This window comes from Coffea arabica, unplaced genomic scaffold, assembly GCF_036785885.1.
Source record: "Coffea arabica cultivar ET-39 unplaced genomic scaffold, Coffea Arabica ET-39 HiFi ptg000106l, whole genome shotgun sequence".
Taxonomy (NCBI): domain Eukaryota; kingdom Viridiplantae; phylum Streptophyta; class Magnoliopsida; order Gentianales; family Rubiaceae; genus Coffea; species Coffea arabica.
The window spans coordinates 2,840-23,038 of NW_027266246.1; the positions used below are offsets into that span (position 1 = coordinate 2,840).

The 20,199-nt window shown below is 34.4% G+C and overlaps 1 protein-coding gene and 2 long non-coding RNA genes across 4 annotated transcripts; 2 read left to right on the forward strand and 1 right to left on the reverse strand.

Moving 5' to 3' along the window:
- Positions 1-301: 301 nt before the first annotated feature.
- LOC113719448 (uncharacterized) lies at positions 302-1,201 on the forward strand. The gene is made up of 2 exons (XR_003454889.2): positions 302-648; positions 786-1,201. It is a non-coding gene; the product is annotated as an uncharacterized lncRNA (long non-coding RNA).
- A 308-nt stretch (positions 1,202-1,509) lies between these two features.
- On the forward strand, positions 1,510-12,927 carry LOC113719097 (uncharacterized). Its single transcript, XR_003454748.2, has 2 exons — positions 1,510-3,828; positions 11,357-12,927. It is a non-coding gene; the product is annotated as an uncharacterized lncRNA (long non-coding RNA).
- A 967-nt stretch (positions 12,928-13,894) lies between these two features.
- LOC113718591 (uncharacterized) lies at positions 13,895-16,460 on the reverse strand. 2 transcript variants are annotated; one of them, XM_027243484.2, is made up of 2 exons: positions 16,197-16,460; positions 13,895-15,997 (listed from the first exon to the last, which is right to left on the reverse strand). In XM_027243484.2, exon 2 carries the CDS (start codon positions 15,987-15,989, stop codon positions 14,649-14,651), a length of 1,341 nt encoding a protein of 446 aa, XP_027099285.1. In that variant the 5' UTR covers positions 15,990-15,997; positions 16,197-16,460; the 3' UTR covers positions 13,895-14,648. The 2 variants fall into 2 exon arrangements, with proteins under 2 accessions (XP_027099285.1, XP_071929689.1); XM_072073588.1 differs by having other exon boundaries at positions 13,895-16,012.
- Between the last annotated feature and the right edge of the window lie 3,739 nt (positions 16,461-20,199).

The following is a 20,199-nucleotide window of genomic DNA, read 5'->3' on the forward strand; positions in this document are numbered from 1 at the left end:
TCTTAATTTTCATTTTTCTAAAAAATTCTTCTCGGTGGGCGGCTATTTTAGACTCCTTTGTTCTTTTATTTGGTACCAGACTTCCGAGTAGGTTTTGGACCACCCTACTCCAGGACCGCACCAAACAAACTTCAGCCACCATTTCTTTCTTACAATCCGAATCAGTACTAAAAAGCCAAGTATACCACACTCTAGATCTAGAAAGAACTGGATAGGATGGAAGTGGAGGAAAAGCTTTTGGGGGTCGGTGGATTGGTAACTGCTACAGCTATATATTAAACCTTGGAGGCAATACTCATAGCACAGATTGGCTGTTACCAAACCCCCCCGAGCCCAATGGTCTCTTCCTGAGGTTTCTCCAGTTCCCTTCATGCCCTTCACATATGTTCAATGGTCGAAAGATAGGACGAAGAGGGAAAGGCAGATGGATCTCTGCAAGAAATTGCTGGCGTGGGGGTCTTGGAAAGAATACGCTTGAAAAAACCGTTTTCTTGAATTAACTTTTTTTTGCCCAAGCGTTAAAGAAATTTGGAAGGTTGGAGATGATATCCTTTCCCAGGCCTCCCATGCCGGTGATTTCTTGGGTTCCCTCCCTTTCCCAAACTTGTTCTTTTAGATCTCAGGTTGCTCTGCATATATTCTGCAATGGTAAAACCTTTCAGTTATCTTATCATCTCTGCCTTTCTATATTCAGATCTATGTTTATGCTAGAGTATGATTTTATGGTCAGATAAACCATGTGATTTGAGCTGTGGTTGTCCTTTTTCCTTTTTTTTTTTTTGCAGATTACATGTTACTTGAGTTCTTCTTCAGGGACCAGTAAATCAAAGGATATGCTTGATTGGCTGTTAGATGATTTCAGTTCATTCATTGAGTTGGTGAACTTCAAAGCTTCGAAATTTGTTTTTCATTTTAGTTGTGTTATTCGTCTGGCAAAAAAGTTGTTTGAGCTTTGAATTTTTCCAAGGCAAAGAGTGATATATATTCCTCTAGTACCACGTGAGGTTTATAGAGTAGAGGTAAAAGAAGAAATCCCATGTGATAGAGTAAACAAAAATTTCTTCCGGTTTGTAATGAAATCAACCAAAAACACCCTTCCACAGCACCCCTGTGAACAAAGCCAAAACAAGATGAACAGAGTTGACTGCAAAAAGATGAGATCATGAACTGCAAAATAAAAAAAGTCCAGTTTGAGTATTTACCCAAGTCTTGTGATTTTAACTCCCAGTAATATTTGAGTAATTTGTATTAAAGGTAGTGATTCAAGAGGTTCAATTTACCTCTTGCATGGTCCTTGAGTAATACCAAAATGAAGTATCAAACGTAGACTAAAAAAAAATTAGAAGCAAACATAAGAAAAAAGTGCCCTGTACCTAGGCCAAAACATAAAACTAAATAGATGTATAAAGAGATAGATAATTTTTCATTCAGCCGAGTAGGTTTTTTTTTTAAAAAAAATACAAATAAAAAACTATGTTACAATAATAATAAAAAAGTCTCGAAAAACGAAAACATGCAACGTTCAAGGCACGTATTCTGACACTAATTTATAATATTAATGGTACTCTAAGACTAGTTTAAAGTGTATTAAAGGTACTGTTCTTAGACTAGCTTGTATTATATTAAAGGTACAATTTAAGGTTCTGTACTGAATCTGAATTCTGAAGTCTGAATTTTGAATTTTGAAATCTGAATACTGAAACAATTAATTTGCTGAATTTTAAGTACTGAAAAAAAATATATGAATGTCTGAATTTTAATGTTAAACTTATTTATACTGTTTAATAAACATTTATAACTGAATGCTTAATAAGTTAAATTTGATAAATTTGCCTTTATATCTTTTCATCCAAAAAAGAAATAGAACCTATGATTTAATTAGTTAAAAATGTTAGGTATGAAAATGATAATATTTATTTTTAAATCAAATTAATATAAAAGATGAAATATATTATATGAGGAGTATAGAGAAGATGTGAAAATCATTCAAAAGGGAGAAAAAAGAAATAGAAAATCATTAGATAGAGGATATTAGATTATTTAATTAGATAAGAATTTTGAACATAATTAACAAACAAAGGTAGATTTGATAGATAAGATAAGATAATTGAAGTAATTCTATTGATTTCTATCAGAATTAAACATTCAGTTAGGATTCTTGTGCTGAAAAAAATACACACAAGTTCAGAACTACTTAACAAGTTCAGCAAATAGATTTTCATTTATCAAACACTCAAAACATCTGAATGTCTGAAAAATTCAGATTCAACACTTTTTTATGTTATCAAACAGACCCTAAGACTTATTCAATGAGCCGAGTTGAATTGAGTTTTTAGTTTTTCAGTTCCATTCATCAAGTTATCAAGTTAAACTTATTGTAATGAGTCAAAAATTGTGTTCGAGTTTAACTTATTAAAATTATCTCAAGTTCAAATTTGAGTTCGATCTTAACAATATGACATAAATAAGTCGAATTTAAAAGAGCCCGAGCTGAAAAAACTCAAATATGCTTGAATACTCTGATCATCTTTGCAACTAAAAAAATATAACTAATTTAGTTTGCCTATTGAATGAAAAGATTTCATGGAATATAAGAAGATTTTCAATATTTAAACAAAATAAAAATTTAAACAATCAAGACAAGATAAATCTATATATAATTACTAAAAAAAAATAGTAAAACTAGAGGTTGAATGAATGTACAAATGAATCTAGACGGATGACTCAGACTTGCGTCGGTGTATTTAATTCAACGAACCAGGAGCTCACGAGGTGCGCACGGGTCTTTCCATTACCATTTGTCTGGTCAACTTTTTGCAGCCTCGAAGCTACGCAACGCGCTTTTACGCTGCCCCACCACCTTTAGAATATATGCCTTTTTTGTTATTAGTTTCGTTGGCATTTTATGAATACTGGAAAAAGGAAAAAGACTTAAACAAAAAACCAGATATGAAGAGAAATTAATATTATTTTTCTTTCTTTTTTTTTTCTGTTGAGGAATGTTAGAAACTTATTGATGAATGATTTTGAATTATGCCCATAAATCTCATAGTAGTATAATTTACAAAATGGGTTTATCAATTCTTGGATGCTTTTCTTCGGTAGGCAGCAAGGCAATACAATAGGACAGCACATGGAAGTCACGTCGTGGTTTCTCTCTTTCCAGCTGCCGGCCGACAATGACTATTATTCAATGGAAATGGTGGGGGCCTCTGATTTGTGAAGGACTTTGCAGACATCTCTATATAATGAATAGTGACAAAGCATTCCACTCTGGTCTCGGGTCGGCAGAAGTGATTAGGGGTAGGAGAAAAGGAAGATGCCTTGGAAAATCCGGAGGAAATGGGAGGTTTGGTAAGAAAAGCAGCTCAACTAAACTACAGAGTGCGAATCTTTTCTTGGTTTTTCTTCGGCTTTTCTTTCCCAGTCCTCCCATTCCTATGGGTTTCTAGAGTTTCTTCCTTTCCTTTTTCTACTCTTACTACAACCCATCACTTGTTCATAAAATTCTGTGCAGAAAATTAAGGAAAAGAAAAAAAAAAAAAAAAAGGAGAGAGCAGTGGATGATCATATTTGTATAGCAAGACAAGAGGAGGAATGAGGGGGAAAGGGAGCTTAATCTGCAGGAAATTAGTGGGATGGGTGACCGGGGAAGATTTGAGGTAAATCTTTGGTCATTTTTTGTTTTTGAGGGACCAAATCTTGGTCTTCCCTAGTCCTCCCATCCCGGTGATTTCCTGTGGATTCTCCTCTTCCACAACTTATTCTGCAGGCCCAGATCTCTCGGTCTCGGATTCAGAACTCAGTAATTGCTTACTAAGTCATGAGGTAGTAGTAGTCTCTCTTTGCTCTGCCTTCTTGTCACTTGATCAATTACTGCTTAGCGTAGTAGTTTTATCATTTATGCTGCTTAGATATGTTTTATGCAAACTTTCTCATCATCATATTTCCTGACCATGGTTCTAGCCGAAAAGGGCAATGGAGGCTTGGATCTTGGGGATACTCCTCCTAAAATCTGGAAATGTGTTCACCATGCAACCAAACATGATCTTTTATGTGACTTGCCACCATGAGTATAGGAATAAGAATGAAAATCTGCATCCCAGAACATTGGAGTCTCCTAGCTCATTAGACATGAAACAGATGTGTTAGATACCGTAGCACCAAGAAAGAAATCTAAGCCAATTGACCTGCTAGCCATAGGCTAATCTGGCCAATTTGCAGAACAGTAGCGATATCAAACAGTAAACCCGAGCTTGATGATCAAATGGGCATATGAAACGACAAAATCCAGTTAATCCGCAATTCTTTCTCGTCCGTTTTTGAAGGCAATAAAATGAACTATTAACAAATTCAAAGAATTTGGCTTTGATTTTGATGGTAGACAGAAATGGAAATCTAAGCCAAGATTAACAACAATAACAACGTTTGTACGCTTCACTTCGAAAATTTGGTTATCTAACAATTAGATTACAACAAAACGACCCAATCACAAATGAAATTAATTAAATAAAATTTTTCTTGCATTAATAGTTTATGGTCTGGAAGATCAAGATCCTGTAAGATGGACACGCTTTCTAGTCTTGCATTCGGAGACTAAAACTTGCCCAGGAAATGCATATTCTTGCCTAACTATACTAAATGTTTATATGACCACGAAATTTTTTTAACATCCTCATATACTATTACCAAATTCTGATGCAACCCTAGAGGACCAAAAGCTGCATCAAAGAGATACGCAGGAATGGTTACCTAGTTTAAGGATTTCAAGCTAACATGGATTTCAAATAGGAAATTCTTTACTGCGTAGTTCTTGGTCTGGGAATATATGCATTCTTAAGTGTGTCCATCATAAAGCATTTCTGTTTTCTTCTAGAAACGAATTTTAACGAGGTGTTTCATTTGCATTAGTATATCTTGAAACTATTTTACCAAAAGAAAAAATAATAATTAACTTTTGTGCCTATTCTAAACGGATGCCGCTTTCTTTCCTGGAAAATGCATAATAAAGTAACCATGTATTCTTTTTAACATGCATGAATCTACATAGGTATCTGCTGGTAAATTAAATACCCTGCAAGGCTTCAACAATTGAAAATCGGGGAAGATTAATCTCTTGGAGAGCACAAAGCTGTGCTGATCATGTTCTGGGCAATGCATTGCTGTTTATGTAGTTGCATTCTCTAGAAAACTAAGATCAACGAGAACAGACGCCGGATTATGGGATTTACCACGAAAGAGGAGTAGAATTTCACCACAAAGTAGAGCAGTGAAGGAAGAGTAGAATTTCACCATGAAACAGAGTATAAAAGCTTTAGAAAATTGTTTCCAGACCCAAAAGCATTTAATTACTAAAACACGGGAACTCATAGACCCAGAAGCATTTAATTTTTTATTTATTTAAGCACTCGAGCTCGAGCTTTAGCTGCTCATTCTGGAGCTGCAGCTGCTTGCACTCGAGGTCAAGCTGCTCGTGCTCGAGCTTCAAGTGCTTGAGCTTCAGCCACTTGAGCTTCAGCTGCTGCTGCTTGCCCTCGAGTTCAAGCTCGAGAGCTCGAGTTTGAGTTTTAGATTTGCAGCTCGTCGATATTAAGTTAGAGTTCGACCTTGATAAAACTAAGTGTTAGAAACTTACTTTTTTTTTTGAGGAATGTTAGAGACTTACTGATGAATGATTTTGAATTATGTCCATAACTCTCATATAATTTACAAAATGGTTTATCACTTCTTGGATGCTTTTCTTCTATAGGCAACAATACAATAGAATAGTAGAGTTGTAATCGAATCAAACTATTCACATGTTGCTTGCGAGTAACGCGATCAAAAACTCGACTCGATTGAATTCGAGTAGCTCGATCGGGCCAAATAAGTCGAGTTCAAGTATTCGATAGCAAAACTCAAAAGTTCATCAAACCTTTTCGAGTTTTAAAATTTTATTTTTTTAATATACTATTATTATGAAATTACTCTTGTACTCATAAGAGTGGTTGAAATTTTTTGAAGGGCGACAATATCTTTTGGCTTAAAATTTGTCAAGAAAAAAGAAATCCTCAAATCTTTATGACTCGAGCTCGATAAGGTTCGTTTTGACTTGAATCCATGCGAGTCAAGCTCAAGTTCTAAGAGCAATGAAACTCGAGCTCTCCTTAACTCGAGCTCTCCTCCTTGCAAGTCGAGTCGAGATATTGGAGGCTAATTCGGTTGGATTACATCCCCAACAGTAAGAGAGCACTGGGAAGTCGCATCGTGCTTTTAATGCACATACATCATATTAATGTTTTTAAACTCGAACCGGTCAGCCAACCGGAGAGAGGTCCAGTTCGCAGTCTGATCGGTTCGCCCGGCCGGTTCACCTGTTTTCTGGTTTTTTTGTTTTTTTTTGCAACTTAAGTGTTAAGTATTTCACAGGTTTTCATTCTACACTTGAACTTGACACCTAATGTCCAATTTAACATGGTTAGTGATAATTTAAGTTTTTAAAATGCATTCACCAACATAACTAAATTTAAATTGAGATAATAACAAATTTCCTAAAAGTTATACATAAAACCTGGAATGATAAACATAATTAAAATATCATAATTCACCACAAGTTTTCATAAATTCATTACAAACATGAATAGATACAATCCAAATGTTCATCAATTATCACAAATAAAAACACAAAAATAAATAAAATAAATATTGAAATTCTTTTACAATCTTTAAAAAAGTCCATCAAAGAGTCTGACTCATATTCAAGACAAACCATTTAAATAACAAACTTCCATCAATGCCATAATAAGCAACAACACCACCTTCACAATTTCATCAACTTAACTTGAAAAAGTTAAAATTTTATTATAAAAATATAAATCTAATTGCTCAAACTAAAAAAAAAATCAAAAAATTTTAAAAAATAAAGATACAACTAAACACATAAAAAATTAATTGCTACTAACCATGTGGTCCTGAGGTTACCATTTACGGATTTACCAAGACATACAAACATGTGGTCCAATTTGGCATTTTTTTTTTAAGCTTTTGTATGGCAACTTTCACAAATCAACTTTAACATGTCTTTAATTTTGTTGCTTTAGTGAAACCTATAAAATTCAAGATGAATGAGCATCCGGTAGACTAATTACTTCAGCCTTAAAAACCAGGCAAAAATCAAATAATTTGATTTAGACTTAAAACACCTATCTTCCCAGATATGAAGAGAAATGAATGTTAGCTCGAGTTAAGTGTTAGAAACTTGCTTTCTTTCTTTCTTTCTTTTTTTTTATTTTTTTTATGAATGTTAGAAACTTAATGATAAATGATTTTGAATTATGTCCATAACTCTCGTATAATTTACAAAATGGTTTTATCGATTCTTGGATGTTTTTCTAACCACTGAGCTTGGCTCAGTGGATTGGATTGGCTGTAGGCGAGGGTCCAAAATTTAGCTGCAACAAAAAAAATTTAAGGATGATGTCAAAGCATCCTTTTTGATCTAATAAGATTTGTGTACATACTAATTCCTAATACAAGCCTCTTTGGACTCCGTTTCTTTGTAGTTTAAAATAAAATAGGTTACACAATTGTAATTATTTTCAAAAAAAAAAATTCTTGGATGCTTGTCTTCTGCAGGCAGCAAGACAATACAATAGGATAGCACGGGGAAGTCACATCGTGGGTTCTCTCTTTTTGGATTGGGATTGGGATGATTAGCGTGTTTGGATTGGGATGAATTGAAAAAAATAATAATAATTTACTTCCCAAATTTTAATATTTTTTTTAATTTTTTAATTAATTTTTTATCTCATATATATCATATCACAAAATTTGCTATAATAATTATTTCAAATAAACTCCTATTCAAAGGTACGACAGATGGGCCCTCTGCTTTATGATGCACTTTGCACGCATCTCTATATAATGAAGGGATAATTTCATAAATCACTCCTAAGATTTTTAATAATTACAGAGAGCTCCTCTCAAGTTTTAAAAATTATATTGACCTTCTCTACTTTTATATTTATATACAACAATGTAGGTCCAACAAAGTAGATTTTCTCTCAAAAATCCTAAATGACACTTTTCTAACAAAACTAAAAAAGAAAAACATAGTATATTCAATCATTTTCTTCCACACTTTGCATAAATTGACAAACCTAATCTCTAGCAACCATCCAATCACAAGTTCCAAATCTAAGTAATTGTCTAAAAGATCTCAAATTGCATATACAGCATCAATGTTTATCATACAAAAAAAATACAAATACAAAAAATAGGCAAACACACACACATATCATTGACAACTAATTTTATATTCTAAAATTAAATCTCAACACTCAAATACCTTTTCAATACAAGTAAATCTAGCATAAAACCAACATTACAACTCTCTTATTACCTTAAAAATATTAATATCTCAAAAGTAGATAATAAATTCTACATTCACAATAAAATCATAGCAAAAAATTTATAGTCCAATGAAAGAAATTCTTATGCAATTATTGACATTTTACAAATATGCTTCTTGACAACAAGCAAAATATAACAAATTTCACATCTTTGCTTCTTCTTCCTATTTCAATAATCAATTTTATTATTTATTTCTCTATTACTGCCAGTCTTTTCATTTCCTTCTAGTTTGACACATAATTTGCTTCCTTTGTTAATTTTGCAATTTCAATTTGCTAATATCCATAAAATTGAAGATAACGAAAAAAGGTATAGTAGTATATTAACTAGAAAAAAAAAAGAGCAAAAGTAGACAAGAGATAGAAAAATAGAATTTTTTGGGTTTTGTAAATCTATTGCTTTAAATTGAGAATTGTCTACTAAGTGAAGGGTATCTTTGGTACTTTACTATATCAGGGGAAGTAAGTGTAATTTCTTAAACCTGAAGGGAGCCAAGTGAAATTATTTGAAACCTCAAGGGATGTTTTTGAAATTATCCCTATAATGCATAGTAACAACGTGTTCCTTTCCGGTCCCAAGTCAGCAGAAGTGATTAAGGGTAGGAGAAAAGAAAGAAGCCTTGGAGGTTTGGCAAGAATGCCAAGAAAAGCAACTGAACTAAACTAGAATTTGAATCCTTTTTTTTTTCGCTTTTCTTTCCCAGTCTTCCCATTCCTATGCATTTCTAGAGTTTTTTCCTTTCCTTTTTTCTACTCTTACAACCCATCACTTGTTCATAAAATTCTGTACAGCCTAGTAGGTTTTTTAAAAAAAATAAAAATAAAAACCATGTTACAATAAAGAAGTCTCGAAAGACGAAACATACAACGTTCAAGGCATGTATTCTTACATATAATATTAGTGGTACTCTAAGACTAGTTTAAAGTGTATTAAAGGTACTCCTCTTAGACTAGCTTATATTATATTAAAGGTACAATTTAAGACTTATTGAATGAGTCGAGCTTAATTGAGTTTTTAGCTTTCAAGTTATTGAGTTGAATTTATTGTAACGAGTCAAAAATTGTGTTCGAGTTTAGCTTATTAAAATAATTTCAAGTTCAAATTTGAGTTCGAGCTTAACAAAATGACATAAATAAGTCGAGTTTAAAAGAGCCCGAGCTAAAAAAAACTCAAATATGTTTGAATACTTTAAACAACTTTGCAGCTAAAAAAATATAACTAATTCAATTTGCCCATTGGATGAAAAGATTTCACTGAATATAAGAAGATTTTCAATATGTAAACAAGGGATAATTGCAGAAACCTCCCCTGAGGTTTCTGACACTAGCACTCATCTCCCCTATGATTTCTAAAATTGCACTAACCTCCCCTAGGAGGAAATTGGACCTATTACTAACAATAAATTGTATGATTTTACTTTTATACCCTAACTAATTATAGAAACTTAATGAAAGACTTTTAGAAAAGAAAAATTATTTTTTGTCTATAAATTGAGTGACTAATTAAACTAGATTACCTATGAGCTTTAGCATCATTAGCCATTGTAAGCAAACTAAGGAACGGTGCCAATTAAGAGGAAAAAACGGCGTACATGTTTATTATATATTATGTTCTTCAAACCAAACAATTTAAGTCTATTTTTATATAACTACATAGAGGAAGACCAGTAAGCAATTCTAGAGCTTTTACTAAAGTATGTATAAAAAAAACTTGCACAAATATATCTGCTTAAGTCATTTTTATTTCAAAACCTTTTCTAGTTCAGCCTACTACTACTTCTCAAGTTGCTACCCCATTAATATGGTTATAACCCTATAATCTGGAAATATCAGTAGCAGCAGCAGTAGTTTGAGTACGTGGTTCTAATACATTTACTGTACTTTCATTTACTAAAGACAATTTTATCTTATTAGTATGCACTTCTAATTACTTGTAACTAGATTTATCTCATACTCAGTAACTTTTAGTGATGTTTAAGTATGCTATTAATTAGCTGATTGTTGAGCGATATTTTATTTTGTATATGATTGGTGCTGACAACATAAACAGTTGTGTTACCCCTACCAATAGCTATTCATATTACTAGTAGAGAGATTTAAAAGTAACGTATATTTTTTATAAACTTTGTTGCAAGAACTTGGATATATAGTCATTTAACTAGCATTAGTATCCACGTTGTTTCATGTATTGTTGGTAAATCTCATTCAATTGCACTTACACCCCTTGAATTTTGCTAATTGTTAATAGCTTTTCGTATATTGTCATTACTCTGTTAATATAACTTGGCAAGCAGCATAGAAGGCAAATATGGTACAAATTTTTCATCTCAGTCCTTAAAAAAAAAATTTAATGTTAATTTTTCTGGCATGAACTGAATCTGCAACACAAACCTTAAGTTCAAGAGTGATAAGTGTTATTTTCTAAATCACAAGGGCAGTGAATGCTAGTATTAGAAATCTCCCATGAGGTTTCTGCAATTATCCCTTTAAACAATCAAGACAAGATAAATCTATATAATTACTAAAAAAAAAGAAAGTAAAACTAGAGGTTGAATGACTGTACAAATGAATCTAGACGGATGACTCAGACTTGCGTCGGTGTATTTAATTCAACGAACCAGGAGCTCACGAGGTGCGCACAGGCCTTTCCATCACCATTTGTTTGGTCGACTTTTTTCAGCCTTGAAGCTACGCAACGCGCTTTTAGGCTGCCCCACCACCTTGACAATGAGCCTTTTTAGAATATATGCCTTTTTTGTTAGTTTCGTTGGCATTTTATAAATACAGGAAAAAGAAAAAGACATAAAAACCAGATATGAAGAGAAATTAATATTAATTTTCTATTTTTTTTGTTGAGGAATGTTAGAAACTTATTGTTGAATGATTTTGAATTATGTCCATAAATCTCATAGTAGTATAATTTTACAAAATGGTTTTATCAATTCTTGGATGCTTTTCTTCGGTAGGCAGCAAGGCAATACAATAGGACAGCACATGGAAGTCACGTCGTGGTTTCTCTCTTTCTTTACACCTGCCGGCCGACAATGACTATTATTCAATGGAAATGGTGGGGGCCTCTGATTTGTGAAGGACTTTGCAGACACCTCCAGATAATGAATATGACAAAGCATTCCCCTCTGGCCTCGAGTCGGCAGAAGTGATTAGGGGTAGGAGGAAAGGAAGATGCCTTGGAAAATCCAGAGGAAATGTGAGGTTTGGCAAGAAAAGCAGCTAAAATAAACTAGAATATGAATAATCCTTTTTGTTTTTTATTCGGCTTTTCTTTCCCTGTCCTCCCATTCCTATGGGTTTCGAGAGTTTCTTCCTTTCCTTTTTCTACTCTTACTACACCCCATCACTTGTTCATAAAATTCTGTGCAGGAAAGGAAAAGGAAAAGGAAAAAAAAGAGAGAGAGTAGTCGATGATCATATTTGTATCGCAAGAAGAGGAATGAGAGGGAAAGGGAGCTTAATCTTCAGGAAATTAGTGGGGTGGGAGACTGGGGAAGACTTGAGGTAAATCTTTGGTCATTTTATGTTTTGAGCGATCAAATCTTGATCCGCCTCAGTCTTCCATCCCAGTGATTTCCTGTGGATTCTCCTCTTCCACAACTTATTCTCAGGCTCAGATCTCTCTCGGATTCAGAACTTAGTAATTGCTTACTAAGTCATAAGGTAGTAGTAGTCTCTCTTTGCTCTGCCTTCTTGTCCCCTGATCAATTACTACTTAGTAGAGTAGTTTTATGCTGCTTAGATATGTTTTATGCAAAACTTTTTTATCATCATATTTCCTGGCCATGGATCTAGCCGAAAAGGGCTATGGAGGCTTGGATCTTGGGGATACTCATTCTAAAATCTGGAAATGTGTTCACCATGCAACCAAACATGATCTTTTATGTGACTTGCCACCATGAGTATAGGGATAATAATGAAAATTCTGCATCCCAGAACATTGGAATCTCCTGGCTCATTTTAACATGGAATAGATAAGTTAGATATCGTAGCACCAAGAAAGAAATTATTAAAAAAAAAAACCAATATGTCCTATCTTTTATCTCCAAAAATTTTTAGAAAGGCACTGTTCCAGAATTGATTTATGATATCCTGTACCAGCCTACCAGGGACTAATGGCTCCTCCTCTCCATGATTGAGGAAGTTGCAACTCTTACATTCTACTGATTCTAGATGTGATCTCTCATCAGATCAAAGGAGCACTACAAGGATTGCATAAAATAACTGAAGCCCCATAAAAGATTTTGTCAACTTTATTTTGGTGGTTTTTGTATTTTTTTTGAATGGTATAGAAGCATTACTGCTTGGTACTGGGTTTTTTTTTTGGTGGGTGTTTTGGGGGGGAGGGTCTCTAGGATCAGTTGACCTGCTATCTATAGGCCTATCTAGCCAATTTGCAAAACAGCAGCGATATCAAACAGTAAACCTGAGCTTGATGCTCAAATGGGCATATGAATCCAGTTAATCCGCAATCCTTTCTCATCTGTTTTTGAAGACAATAAAATAAACTATTTAACACAGTCAATGAATTTGGCTTTGGTTTTGATGGAAGACAGAAATGGAAATCTAAGCCAAGATTAACGACAATAACACGTTTTGGTTCTCAACAATTAGATTACCACAAAACGACCCAATCTGGAATGAAATTAGTTAACTCAAATAAATTTTTTCTTGCATTGTGTTCCAACGTTCACATATAGTTTATCAAGATGTGAAACACTTGGATTGGCCTGGCCTGGAAGATCAAGATCCTGTAAGATGGAGCTGCCTTCTAGGCTTGCATCCGGAGGCTAAAACTTGGCCAAGAAAAATAATAATATGACCACGAAATTTTTTTAACATCCTCATATACTATTACCAAATTCTGATGCAACCCTAGGGAACCAAAACCTGCATCAAAGAGATACACAGGAATGGTTACCTAGTTTAAGGATTTCAAGGTAACATGGATTTCAAATAGAATATTCTTTACTGCGAAGTTCTTGGTCTGGGAGTATATGCATTCTTCTTAAGTGAGTCCATCATAAAGCATTTCTGTTTTCTTTTAGAAACGAATTTTAACAAGGTGTTTCATTTGCATTAGCACATCACAAAGGACATTTTGCAGCAAGTATCTTGAAACTATTCTACCAAAAGAAAATAATATAATATTAACTTTTGTACCTATTCTAAATGCACGCCGCTTTCTTTTCCTGGAAAGTGCATAATAAAGTAACCATATGTATTCTTTTTAACATGCACGAGTCTGCATAGGTAGCTGCTGGTAAATTAAATACACTGCAAGGCTTCAACAATTGAAAATCGGGGAAGATTAATCTCTTGGAGAGCACAAAGCTGTGCTGATCATGCTCTGAGCAATGCATTGCTGTTTATGTAGTTGCATTCTCTAGAAAACTATGATCAACGAGAACAGACGCCAGATTATGGGATTTACCACGAAAGAGGAGTAGAATTTCACCGTAAAGCAGAGCAGTGAAGGAAGAGTAGTAGAATTTCACCATGAACAGAGTATAAAAGCTTTAAAAAAGTGTTTCTAGACCCAAAAGCATTTACGTCATTTTTCGTGATCACATTTTCCTATTATCTTTTTCCCTCACATACATCAAATCGCTACAGTAATTTTTCCATGAAAAATCATGAAAAATGCAATCCAAACACACTATTAATTACTCAAACACAAGAGAACCCATACACCCAAAAGCATTTAATTACTAAAACACGAGAACTCAAAATATTTATTCGATGATCCAAAGGTCTAAATAAGTCGTTAAAAGCTCTCTCAGCGGTTTGGTGATCTAACGGATCAAAATCAAGAATACAGTAAGTAATTTTGCTCTATCTTCTTCACAAAACCCTCTACGAGCTATTTCTCCGTTCGCGGCGGCAGTATTGCATGCATTCTCATTCTATTAACATTTATTTTGTCATCATTGTCGAAACTTGACGCTTAACCGATCTCGTACTAGACCTAACACCAATAACTCTTCTTTTTCCTCGAAAAGCACGTAGATAATTAACCTGGTTATTAGGTCTTGTATAGGGTTGAAAATGAATCGAGCTGCTCGCGAGTGTGTCAAAACTCAACTCAACCTCGATCAACATCAAGTTTAAACTTGAACTCGAGTTCAAAAATATTCAAATATATATATATTATTTTTTATTTTAATAATAAAATTACACATATGTTCTTAATATTTTATTATTTATTAAGAAATAGATTTTATTTATTTTTAAAAAATAAAGTAATTAATTTTTATTTTTTAAGCGCTCGAGCTCTAGATTCAGCTGCAACTGAAGCTCGAGCTCCAACTGCTCGTGCTTGAGCTCAAGCTCGAGAGCTCGAGTTTGAGTTTTAGATTTGCAGCTCGTCGAGACTAAGTTCGAGTTCGACGTTGATAAAATTAACTCGAGATTTAACTCGATTAGGTCAAATTTCGACTTAATTCGACTCATTTGCAACCCTAATCTAGTAGCAGACCTAACACTAATAACTCTTCTTCTTTTTCCTCGGAAAGCATGAAGATAATTATCCTGTTTGTTAGGCCGTCTGATACCAGACCTAACACTATTAACTCTTTTTCTTTTTCTTCCTTCAATTAAAGGAAACGCGCGTAGATAATACGTGAGAGGCAGTGAAGGAAGATCTTCTCTAGCAAACTTCTCACGAATCACAGACAGTGAAGGAAAACCATTTCTTCCAGATGAAGCGTTATGCGATTGAGGATCTTCGCTGCCAAGTTTCCCACCAGTCGTATCAATCTCTTCCGTGAAGGAATGAAGCATTCCTAAAGTCTCCAACAAAACCAATCGCTTGCCATGTTTCCCATCAAAAAATTCCTTGGCCGCCTCCTCAATACAATTTTCCGTTACAAGCTCTGTTGAAGCATATTCATATGATTCAAATTCCCGCATCTCTAATCTAAGACTATATTTATCTGCACATTCCAGCGCCTCAAGAGCTTTGTTAGCAACATCCATGATGCCTTTCACAAATTGGCGACATCGCCATTCATTGGAACGCTCGCACAGCTCAGCGAATCTCAGCAAGAACTTTAGATGTTGGCAGAGAAAAGCTGATTCAGTCCCCACTTCACGGAAAAAGTTCATAGCGTCTTTGAGTTCTCGACAAGACTGAAGCACATCCCTCACCGCCTCACGACAAGGTAGTAAGGCTGAATTGCGACGTAAATCTTCCCAGGAGTTGTAGAAGTCAGATTCATCAAGAAATTTCTCCAGCTTATTCTCATTTAAACCAATCTGTTCTACTAATTCTGGCACTTCTCTTGATAGCATTCGTTTCCAGCCGTGACGAATATTCATCCTATACTCATCATATAACGGTGAAGAACTTAGTAGCTTAGTTCTCCGAGCAAAATCTCCTATAGGCAGTGCAAGAGGTGCAATATCTTCTAGTAATTGGTCCGGCAAAGTTGGGGGTCCTTCCATTTCCAACACTCTGATGACCATATCAACTTTTTCTATAAATAACTTGGCTTGCAATACCTTGATATTCAGTATTTTGCGTAGGATAGTAGTTAACTCGTCCACCTCCTCCACCAACAGACTAAGAATTTCATCATTAGCCATCTTTCCCTCTGTCAAAGTCAATCCTACCCGATGTAATCAATAGCAAATTAACAAAGAAATCACCCTTCATGTTTGGATTTAAACCTTTAACCGGACTGCACTAAGTAAATATAAAAGAAAATAAAATAACAACATGCTAACATCTAGGACAAAGCAAAAGAACTGGGGCCTGACAACTATGCATGCGAGAGAGAAGCTACAGCTTACCAGCAGCAGAGGAGAAACGGCCTTTGATGATCGGAATCACGATTGCTAGAAGAAAGCCGGCGATGAGAACTTGTGGTCAGCGAAGGATGAAGCAGCCAAGTCTCCCCAAGTGCCAAAAGTCTCGTCTTTTATTTCTTTTCTTCTCAATTTTCTTTGGGGGGACCTCGTTAGTTGACAAAAGTTAAATATTTAGGAGTCCTAGAACAGTTGGACCGGACCCTGCAAAGGGAGTAGCATACTTGCATTAGCTGCATTCCTAAAGGAACAATTTGGCAAGAACTATTACCAAATTCAAGTAGTTTGAATTAATTACTGTAAATAGCATTTTGTATCGATTTTTGTGTAAATTATATTTCGAGTTTACCTATCTCTCTCACCTTTTTTTTTTGAGGTTAAAAATAAGTGAAACTGTGAAAGTATGACCCTTTTCTCTCTTTTTTTTTTTCCTCTTTTTTCTCCTGAGCTGGTACACAATTCATATAAGAGAAATTGATCTTCGTAAATATGAACAGTTTCAAAGCGCATGAATTTTGTGGGATACTTTGACCGTCAAATGCTGGAGCTCTAAGTTTACTAATTCCAGTTAGTGACTGAATCCAAAACAAAAGTATAGGAGGAAAATACAAATGATCAGGTGCATATTCACGTTCGAAATCCCTTGGATAATTCTTCTAAAGTGCATATTCATATAATCAGGTGCTCTAGAAAGCAACGAACATTTTCTACTGAAATCTCGAGCCTGCAATTGTTTAATTTGGAAGCGCAGCAGATGCTGCAGGGTTTACAAAAGAGAAGCAATGGCATAAGCCACCCATACTAACCATCTTATCTCTGGTCATACAAGTATTGCAAACTGAAAATGTGGTCGACGAAGATGAAGCAGCCAAGTCGCCCCAAGTGCCAAAAGTCTTGTCTTTGATTTCTTCTCAATTTTCTTGAAAACAGTTGAATATTTAGGAGTCCTAGAACAGTTGGACCGGACCCTGCGAAGGGAGTAGCATACTTGCATTAGCTTCATTCCTAAAGGAACAATTTGGCAAGAACTTTAACTAAATCCAAGTAGTTTGAATTAGTTACTGTAAAAAAGCATTTGTATCGATTTTTGTGTAAAGACAGAGACTTAAAAACCAGACAAAAATCAAATAATTTGATTTAGACTTATAACACCTATCTTTCCAGATTTGAAGAGGAATGAATATTAGCTCGGGTTAAGTGTTAGAAACTTACTTACTTTTTTTTTTTAAAGGAATGTTAGAAACTTATTGATGAATGATTTTGAATTATGACCATAACTCTCGTATAATTTACAAAATGGTTTATCACTTCCTGGATGCTTTTTTTCTGTAGGCAGCAACACAATACAGAAGTACTACTTGCGAGCAGTTTGGTCAAAAACTCGACTCGAACTGCCTAATAAGGCCAAATGAGTCGAGTTTGATTATCCAATAGCAAGACTCGAACGCTTGTCAAGCTTTATTAAGTTTTTAAATTTTAAATTTTTAATATATTATTCTTATAAAATTACTTTTGTGCTTATAAAAGTGGTTAAATTTACAAAATGTTTTAGATTATATGAAAATTTTTAAAGGGCAATAATATCTTTTTGCTTGAAATTTGTCAGGAAAAATGATATCTCCAAATCATTCTGACTCGAACTCGATAGGACTCGTTTTGACTAGATTCCATGCGAATCGAGTTCGAGTTCTATAAGTAATGTGTCGATCTTCAGTTCAAACTCCAGTAATGCTACTCATTCGAGCTTGAACTCGAATATCCTTCGTGCAAGTCAAATCGAACTCGAGACTCTGAGTATGGCAATATTCGACTCGATTTTGGATTACATCCATAACAATAATAGTAAGAGAGAACAGGCCAGTCGCATCGTGGGTTCTTTCTTTCTGCCTGCCAACAATGACTATTATTCAATGGAAAACGTGGCGACAGGTGGGTGCCTCTGCTTTATGAAGCACATTGCAGACATCTCTAAATAATGAACAGTAACAACGTCTTCCCCTCTGTCCCAAGTCGGCAAGAGCAATTAAGGGTAAGAGAAAAGGAAGAAGCCTTGGAAATTCCAGAGGAAATGGGAGGTTTGGCAAGAAAAGCATCTATAACGAACTAGAATACGAATCTTTTTTGTTTTTTATTCTGCTTTTCTTTCCCAGTCCTCCCATTCCTATGGGTTTCTAGAGTTTCTTCCTTTCCTTTTTTCTACTCTTACAACCTATCACTTGTTCATAAAATTCTGTGCAAAAAGAGAGAGAGAGAGAAAAAAAAAGGAGTAGTAGTCGATGATCATATTTGTATAGCAAGAAGAGGAATGAGAGGGAAAGGGAGCTTAATCTTCAGAAAATTAGTGGGATGGGTGACTGGGGAAGGTTTGAGGTAAATCTTTGGTCATTTTTTGTTTGAGTGATCAAATCTTGATCTTCCCTAGTCCTCCCATCCCGGTGATTTCCTGGGGATTCTCCTCTTCCACAATTTATTCTATAGGCTCAGATCTCTCGGATTCAGAACTTAGTAATTGCTTACTGAGTCATAAGGTAGTAGTAGGCTCTCTTTGCCCTGCCTTCTTGTCCCTTTGATCATTTACTACTTAGTATAGTAGTTTTATGCTGCTTAGATATGTTTTATGCAAAACTTTCTCATCATCTTACTTCCTGACCATGGTTCTAACCGAAAAGGGATATGGAGGCTTGGATCTAGGGGATACTCATTCTAAAATCTGGAAATGTGTTCACTATGCAGCCAAACATGATCTTTTATGTGACTTGTCACCATGAGCATAGGGATAATAATGAAAATTCTGCATCCCAGAACATTGGAATCTCCTAGCTCATTAGACATGAAACAGATGAGTTAGATACCATAGCACCAAGAAAGAAATTATTAAAAAAAAAAAAACCAGTTACCAGGGCCTAATTCTGTCTTTTACCTCCCAGAATTTTAGAAAGGCACTGTTCCAGAATTTATTTATGATATCCTATACCAGCCTACCAAGGCCTAATGGCTCCTCCTCTGCATGATTGAGGAAGTTGCAACTCTTACATTCTACTGATTCTAGATGTGATCTCTCATCAGATCAAAGGAGCACTTCTAGGATGGCATAAAATAACTTAAGCCCGATAAGATTTTGTCGACTTTATTTTGGTGGTTTTTTTTTTTTAATGGTATAGCAGCATTACTGCTTGGTACTGTTTTTTTTTTTTCAATGTTTTGAAACCCGGATCGTTAATTGAATCGGTGAGGTGTTTGGATCGAGGTTCAACCGATCGGATCAGTTTAACCCTGATTCAATGAATTTTTTTAAAAATAATTTATATAAATATATATGCAAAAAATAAGACATGCATTGGATTAATTTAAAACTTTATATGATGAAAAAATTAATATTTTCAAAGAACTTGGATTTTCACAAATAAATTTTTTGATTATCAGTTGAAATAAATAAATTTCATCTCAATTTTAATTGAATTTATCAAAAAATTAATCTTAAATCCAACTAAAAAATATCACAATATTTTGAAATTATACAAAATTCACGTCTATGAGAATTAGATATTGTGAGTTTAAATTTTAATTCAAGTTTTTGATATTTAGATATTGCAACTTAAAAAAAAAAAGAAATTTAGAGTTTGGAGAAAGTCAAGAAAATAGAAAATAAAAATACAAACTTGATAAGAGGTAAAAAATAAGAAGAAAGTGATTGAATGTGGCATTTAATAATTAGTCTTTAGGGTTAAGGAAAATATTTTTTTTTAAAGAAAATTTTTCAATTTAATAGACAAAAACAAAAACAAAAAATCACCGGTTCAATTCGGTTCGAACGATTCAATCTGATTTTTAAATATAATCAACTCAAAACATGAATCGGACCAAAGCTAAGGTCGGTTTGTCATCCAATTCGGTCCGGTTTTTAAAACACTGGTTTTGGTGGGGGAGATGAATGATCTTTGCAGGATCAATTGACCTGCTAGCTATGGGCCTATCTGGCCAATTTTCA